The sequence below is a fragment of the Petaurus breviceps genome, unplaced genomic scaffold (genome assembly GCF_028583685.1).
Source record: "Petaurus breviceps papuanus isolate PSGF00001 unplaced genomic scaffold, PetGlider_PUasm1.0 90692, whole genome shotgun sequence".
Lineage (NCBI taxonomy): Eukaryota > Metazoa > Chordata > Mammalia > Diprotodontia > Petauridae > Petaurus > Petaurus breviceps.
Window position 1 is genome coordinate 2,312,670 of NW_027187313.1, and position 8,542 is coordinate 2,321,211.

Here is an 8,542-nt window from a genome sequence, read left to right on the forward strand (position 1 = left end):
TATTGCCATTCCAACTTAAAATGGGCATGCAAAGCAGACTAAGTCTGTGGGGGTAGAGTAGGTCAAGATGGGCTGGAGGAATGAGGCAAACCAAACACCTAATAAAAAGGTATTCAAAGGCTAGAGGTCAGCTAGCTGAATGGAACTTCCAAGGTTAAGGAGTCATGTGGGAAAAGAAATGCATGCCAACATACAAAAAGGTACTGCATTCAAGGGTCCAAGAGAGCACTGCAGGGGCACAAGGTTGGCATCAACATTTAATATCCTATTTTATGCTGGGCACTCTATTCTATTGCCATCTGAATGTGCATCAGCAAAACAAATATCTGTAGAACAAGGTCATATCACCAGCAACCAGGAGATGCTATAAGGTATAGCCCAGATACTTAGGACTAAATCATTATTGGTGCAGAAGAAGCAAATTTAACACAGTAAAGATTTTAAAAGATCATCCAGACAAAGCTAATACTGTTTCACAAAATATTCCATACTCCACTGAAATTTTTTTTTGCAATGGACAATAATAATTTTTTAGTGCCAGCTTTCTTTCTCCTAACCTTTCTCTGGAATGCTCATTATCAAGAAATAGGACCTCTGTACTGTTGTTTAAAGAAGTGACCTTAAAGGGGAACAAGACAAGCTAAACTGAACTCTTTTATTTTAGCTTTAGTATATGGATAAGCAAGGATTTTTTGGCTTCTTGCTTCACTGACTCTTCTGGTAGTCTGGTGAGGTTTACAGATTCCTTCTCAGAATAAGGCTTTGAAATGCATAAAACAAAGATATATAGGATTACCAAGGAAAGCTATTATACTGAAATAGAGCCATCAAGATTTTTAAAAAGCCCAAGTGCATGGATCTCAAGTTAAGAATTTCTGCACTAAGAAGCAGGAGTAAACTCCTCCATACTGTTCAAATGCATACATGTCATCTGAAGACCACACTGCCTCTTTCTCTTCTCCCCAAGTCACATTTTGCCTAGGGATCCTTTTTGCTCAGTTGCTAAAATTTCAGATGTACTTGGACAGATGTGAAAGCCACAAGGTAGACCCAGAGCACAGCTGATGTTTTGTGGATCTTGCCATACACACTATTGCTTAAGTCGCCCCAGGAAAATGGTCTTTGCAAATAAATTTTACCACCCAAGATATTTTAATTTTGTATCCAAGATACAAAATATTCAGGTATAGCTGGAAAATAACTGCAGAGATCTTCATCACAACAAGCATAAGTTTGTTTTTAGAAATTATTCTAAGGTACCACCAGACATATTTATATCATATCTGTGGCAAACAGATGCATCAGTAAATAATTATAGCCATGAGTCTTATTGATAACCGGTTATTCTCCTCTATAGATTGTTCTTCCTGACCAATTTCATAAAGGTAGGAAAATGATTGGCATGATAGAAATTTAATCAGGAATGGAAGAAAATGTAATTTTCTTTAACCTCCAAGTGAGGTTACAGTCAGAAAAAGAAATGACTTAAAACGATGATTGCTTCCTATGTGCCTAATTCACACCTATGGAGAAAAACACACCTGGATTTTCAAATCCCAGGTGGATTCTGTGGCATTAGCAATTATGAAAACCATTTTCCTGATTTGCACGGGGAAATGTATCCTAATTTAAATATAATTTCCTCAGCACTTTTGTGACAACATCAGCACTTTTGTTGGAAATAACTGTATGTGGTCTTGATCCACTTTCTTATGTGTGAATTAGACTTACATGCTCAAATATTTGATATGTTTACTGAAGGACCAAAAGCAGCAAGCTATAACTTTCATAAATTTCTAGATTTACTATTACCTGTAATATGAGGTTCTAGGAATGTTTTGCATTATTTCACCAATATCAAGACACTATTACAAATGCACATACTAACTGCTATGTACTGTCACTCAAGGAGTGTTCTTATTTGCACCTCTGTTTCTTTTGTCTACTAAAATTTAGAAAAACGAGCACTGTATTATACACAATAAGCACAGTTAGATATTGAGGGTGAATCGTTCTATTTACCAACCTGCTTACCCCTAGAACCACTGGGCCAAATATTAACTTTTCAGCCAGTGCTGAAATGGGGCACTGTCTCATGCCCTGGATTTCCAGTATTCAGGTACATTAAGGGTCCATATCTCCTATCTCCCCTTTTATGCTTCCAGCCTGCTTTACCTTATCAAGTTGGGAAACAACTTCCCATAATAAGGAATGCAAAACTGAAAGCTCTCTGCCCAGATCAATGTAGCCATCGAAGCCAGGGGTATTTGAGATGGTGTCTGGGTTAGAAATCTCCAGCAGAAAACGCTTCATTCCACTCCATTCATGTTCTAAGAAATCATTCATGAAAGCCATGTATTCCTCTTTGTTACCAAACCTGAAACAAAGGGAAAGAAGGATACTAATTTTTACATAAAATATACTTTTGAAAAAGGGAACAGAAAGGCATATCCTTAGGAAAAGTGAGAAATCTTAAAATATCACTTTCCTCATCTCACTTTACTGCTCAAAAGTCTTCCATGGTTTTCTAATGATGCCAGGATTAAGTTCTAAGCCATTCCTTTTATTGTCACCCACTAACTCAAAGTGGAGCTGTGATGGTCAAATGAGATAGCACATATAAAGCCTGTTTGCAAACCTTAAGTCACCACAGATATTGCTACCACCACCACCACCACTACTACTACCGTCCTACATGCCTTTCTTTGCTAGTGTAGTTTTTCCAACCAGAGATGCCTTTCTCCACCTTTCCATCCAGCCAAATTTTATTTATCCTTCAAAGTACTATTTCCTGTATCAAGGTCACCATAATTACCCCAGTCCACATTAATTTATCACATCTTTAAACTCTTTTGGCAGTACTTATTGGCTATATCAAGCATGTATATATATATATATATATATATATATATATATATATATATATATATATTTATCATATACATGATTTCATGAAGGTTTCATGTCTGGTTTCATGCCTTTCAGAAGGCACACTGTGCCTTCTCTCCAGATAGATTACGCACTCCTTGTAAGCAAGCACTCCTCTGGAATGCCTCCAAAGGGCCTACAATGACATTGGGTGCTCAATACATATTCAATAAATACTAGTGCAGAATAATGGGTAAATCAATTATTGCACTCCCTATACATATTTCTGTGCAATACTTTACAATACACATGAATAGTTAAGAATTGATATTTAGTGGGAATCTTTTAATGGTGCTGCAACTTTGATCAAAATTAGTTCAGTGCTAAGTAAAGGTATGTGCTTTGTGCGTATGCATAGGTTAACAGACCAGAGCAGCAGTGGTGCCCTTCTGGAAAGTTTTTTATGTGCACACACACATATATATGAAAAAGAATATTTTCCATAAGAAATCTGATCACATATTCCTTCCAGGATTTAGCCAATTCTTCTCTATAGTAAGGTAGCCTATGGCTAGTTTTGTAAATGACTAATATTTCTCCTTCCTCCTCCTCTTTTTTTTTTAACTTTAATCTTTTAAAGATGTCATTATGTCACCATCACCTACTTGGCAAAATTTGCAAGGTTTTGAATAACCTTGGCAATGAGCGTCAAAGTCCTAGATGTCCGGTCATCAGGGTATTCCTGCATAAGGCTGAAAAGGCTGGGGGACATGATAGCTGGGCACAGGAAACGGAGGAACAGTGAGGCACTGATGAGACGCTCACTGATGTCTTGCTTGCCCCTGTTCAGGCACTGTTGCTTCCAAGATGCAAACACTTCTTTCAATTCACGGGGGAAAACACTGGAGAGGAAAAAAAGAACATCCCAATTAAACATGAACAACATACACAAAATAGTATATGATACAACATATTCCTTTAGTTGGGAGATAAAAAAGATTACAATTACTTTTATATGCAAATAATCAAGTCATCTAAACAAAAAGTGATGTCCATATGCTCACCAGTAAGAGTTGATGATTTTGCAGAAAGCCAGCTCACAACACATTTTCAGGTTGCTTTGGTGGTCAAATAGTTCACTGGATGAACATTTGCTGGGATCCACTTCACAATTCTCATCTGACTCATATAGAGCCTTGATGAACTCCCCTATTAGAGGGAAGAAGATGACAGATAGTGGCAATTATAAGAAATGTGTCCCTGAATAGCATCAAAATCCCATTTAGGCTTTCTGTTGGCAATTGTCTCTTGCCCTAGAATTTACTATGGGGAATTGCTTTTTTGTGACCAGATGCTGAGGGCTTGAATGACTGTCCACCAAGGGTAATTGCTTTGAAACCCCATCCTAGGTACCAGAGGTATCCTGTCTATGACAATGAATGGATAATGATGTTGCAAATCATAAGTGTTATTTTTGAAGGCTTCAAGCTACTTAATAAACATTAATTCATTAACCGTTATAAAGACCCTCTATGTAGTAGATAGCTGGCCAACACTGGTATCACATTTGAGAAATGTGGATCCCAACCAGAAAACCTGAATGGACTAAGACTGCAAGTGCTCACGGTGGCACCAAGAATAGATTCAAGCTGGACTCTAGTTTCTTCTCCTTGATGACTATTTTTTTCTATGAGACATCTAAAAGTAAAGTTAGAACTCATCTCCTTGGAAAAGTAAGGCCTGCTTTTCCACATTAGTTAAGTTTGCATGACTACAGATATTCTATATCCTTTGTGTTTCATGGCGGATTTCTAAGGAAGTGGCAAGAATAGTCCTTGTTCCCTTCAGATCAGCTTACATGCCTTAAGGATCATATTGAGCAGAAACAATTTCATGAGAACCCAAAGAAGGGATCAAAATTGTTTTCCTGGAATAGTGAATAGCAGTTGCCTTAGGAGGCATACTAAGACAGTCCTGTGATATAATTAGCAATGTGATAAGGTGTCAAATTCATTTTAAAAGAAGCTATAATGAAGAATGGCAAATGTTAGTTTTGACACACAAATTTGCTAAGAATGAAATATGTATGTTTGCATAAATTTTTAAGAAGTTAGATGGCCAAAACTAACATTCATATTGTTAATTATTTATCTATTAAATCACAAAAGTTTGATCGTATTGTAATGTAAGGAATTCAGCACAATGATCTATGGAGATTGGCCCATGTCCCAAATTTGTGATCTTAGTATTTTTCTTTTTCTGTAATTCTATAAGGATCTCCAAGGCTAGTCAAGTCTTCATTAGCTGAAGCTAATAAATAACTCACAAATACTAACATATACTTTCCATTATTGATACTGACAGAAGAGCCAAATGAGAAATTTCAGGGCTGACAAATGAATGATTTCTTAAAATATTATCACCTGCATTAAGGTATTTAGAAGTATTTTTTGAAGGTAAACATGCAGACCATTCTACAAAACATGCTGATAAAATGGCCTGCGCATGTTTGACAATATGGATGTTTTATACTGATAATGGAATTTTCTGGATATGCACATATTCTACATAGCATCTGATTAAAAACATTTATAATTTTCAAAGACCTGTTTATAAATGTTATTTTATTTATGGGAAATCAAAAGCAAAGTGGGTTTCTTACTATGTTGTTCAAATGAAAGTCAATCCTTTGAATGCTCGAGGACTTAATTTCTAGGAACCTGGAGAATTCATTTTTGGGAATAAACCAAAAGATTTTAACATAGTAGTATTTGAAATGAATTCAACTGTGCCACTAGAGATCTGTTAAGTAAGGCCATTATAAGAGAACTCCTTTACCTACCTCCTTAGAGTCTGGTGGATTTTTTTTCTGTTAAGGCAATTTACTGAGCTTCTCTTCTGAAATCCATTTTTCATTCTTACTGAGACCTTCAGTTCCTCTAATCCAAGACACAGATCAAGCATCACCTCATACATGAAGCCTTCTCTGATGCCTTCAACTGATTCCCCAGTGCCCTTCCTGCCAAACTACCTTGTATTTAACCACTCTGCATTTATCTGTGCTCCTTTATATATATTTATCCTATTCACCCCCATGCAGCTCCCTGTCTCCTCTCTCGTTAGGATGCTTTCATTCATTGCATTTGCATCTACAGTGCCAAGCCCAGTGCCTGGTACATAGTACTTGCTGATTAATTGGATTTCAACCACTAAGGTAAATCTCAGCTTCAAACAAATAGTTGCATATGAATATGGGGACAGAGTGTGCCCCATAAAGAGCAGTGCTTTAATCAAAAGGGATGAAAAATGGGGCGGCTAGGTGGCACAGTGAATAGAGCACCGGCCCTGGAGTCAGGAGGACCTGAGTTCAAATCCGGCCTCAGGCACTTAACACAAAAACTAGCCTTGTGACCTTGGGTAAGTCACTTAACCCCAATTTCCCTACCTTTCCCTCCTCCAAAAAAAGCAAAAAAAAACCCCAAAACAAAACAAAACAAAAAAACCAGATGAAGACTGACTGCCCAACATTTGTGCGCTACATGATAGACTGGCAAGTTTTAAGCTAAATCCTGTCCACATTCTGAGGTTATTTTAATCAATACCATTTAGGCACTGAATGTCAAGTGCTGAGAACCAATGGTAAAACCTCAGGTCTCTGGGCGATAACTCCCAACATTCTTGTCTATTACATTTTTCTGATAAACTGGGAGCTAGCTCAGGACCTTTTTGGGTCAATGTCTATTGGTAATATTTGTGTTAATATTAAACTATATTAGTATGCTTCCTTGGCTAAGCAAGTACCTTATAGTAACATAATTTAAATTTTCTTAGATGAGTAATGCTCCTGTGGTACCTCAAGGTCATTATCTAAAATATCAATTATTATTGGCCAGTACTGTCTAATAAGTCAATACTGGCTTTAGGACACATTCTGGAAGTTGCTTTAAAAATCTGTGTGAAAGAAACTTTACTTGTCATTTGTTTCCTTTAAAAAAGTAAAAAATCAACAAACACAGTTTAACTTATCACAGCTGATATTCCAACTGGGACTACAGGGTAGAAGAGTCATGGGCCCAACTCGTATCCGAGCAAGAATTTTCTATTTGAGGTATCCAGTGAGATGAATTTTGGCTAACTGAATTTTATCATGCAAGGCACAATGAAGAATCATAAAGCAGACAACACAACCTCCACCCCCAGGAAACTTACCAATGGATAAAATTTCTCCATTGGGAGTAGTCATTTGTCTTGAGCCATTTGTCTTATATTTTAAATACAGTAACAGATCTATGTGATTGCTTGAATCCCTTGTCAGGAGCCTTTCGTTAAACTGTTTTATGTTCCAGTAAGCAATATAATCTGCACTATTTAAAATGCTCCTTCTTATTCAAAATGTGGAAAAGCATTCTTACTGCATTCACATGGAAACGTATTTAGCTTACCATGTTGTATGAAGGCGATATTGCTTTGTGTGCTCAAAATAAAAATTTAGTCAGCATATATTTTACTGAAAACCTACAGTGAGCATGGAACTGTTCTAGAGGCGCGTCCACAGCTTTATAACACAGTAATAATCATCAAAGGAGAGCTCTTGCTGTGGCTGGCAGATGCAGCTTATAGTGTGAGTGCAAAAAGGTACTTATAAATTAGGCTGCACAGTTTCTTGATGTTAATCAAAATCTATTTTACTCTACAATCCTCCTGCATTTGTATCAACTAAGGGTCATGAATTAGAAACAAAGGAATCAAGCAAAGAAAGGAGGAAAAGAAGAGGAAAAACACTTGACTGCCATGCAAACTGGAGACTAGAAGCTATTGAAGGGAGTCCATTATCCTTTTAGGTTGAAACAGCTGGTAGCAGAAAGGAAGGCAAAGAATATGGACGGTAGTGTTCTTTTTACCAAGTGCATCATGGAGATACTGCTGTCCCACCAACTTGAGGTATTCCTCAATGGATTTGGTGGCAATTGTGTTCTCCCTGAAGATCAATACATCATGCTCTCCACAACGATCAACCTCAGACATCACCAGGTCTGTCAGAAAGTCCTGTCAGGGCAAAGTTGAAGAAAGCAGAAGGTAACTGAGAAAATGATGCATATTGCAGGAGACTTTGTGATTAGTGGATGCACTGTCTTCTAAACTGAGACTACTAGATTCTCTTAGAACTAGAAGACAAAATTCATTTCAGATTCTTTTTTGCTTCTGAGGCCCAACTGTGTCAGCAGAATTACTTGAATGTAGTGATTTAGCTGCTATAAGCTGGAGGGGTAAACTATAAGTACATGGCTGTCAATTTGAAAAAAAAAAAGGAAGAGAAATGAATTAAATGATTTTTTTTCATTGAACATCAAAGTTGTAGGCACTAATGGACTTTTATCTAGGGCAATTCAAAACCACAAAAGAACAAATGGTTAATAAGCATCAATAGCACTCTTGCATATCCTGGGTATGAGCAGTTTTAAGTAACAAAGGACACTTCTGCATACTGAGAGCCAGAAGTATCCCAAAGTGGTGTTATTAAACTTCACCTCAAGTTACTAATAGTAGCATGAGAAAATTTAAGACTACTACAAGTAAATTAAGCCATGAAATAGAACAATAATCTGTCTGCCAATCTATCTGTCCGTCCATCCATCCATCCATCCATCCATCCATCCATCCATCCATCCATCCA

General features: G+C 37.1%; 1 protein-coding gene across 5 annotated transcripts in view; it reads right to left on the reverse strand.

The window, feature by feature from the left end:
* Positions 1 to 8,542, reverse strand: part of RASAL2 (RAS protein activator like 2) — a 334,704-nt gene that overhangs the window by 18,218 nt on the left and 307,944 nt on the right. For all 5 annotated transcript variants that reach the window (XM_069065490.1, XM_069065489.1, XM_069065493.1 and 2 more), the window contains 4 exons: positions 7,770 to 7,914; positions 3,933 to 4,077; positions 3,534 to 3,770; positions 2,176 to 2,377 (listed from right to left, as the gene is read on the reverse strand). In XM_069065490.1, coding sequence (XP_068921591.1) covers positions 2,176 to 2,377; positions 3,534 to 3,770; positions 3,933 to 4,077; positions 7,770 to 7,914 — 729 coding nt within the window. The remainder of the gene's footprint in view (positions 1 to 2,175; positions 2,378 to 3,533; positions 3,771 to 3,932; positions 4,078 to 7,769; positions 7,915 to 8,542) is intronic.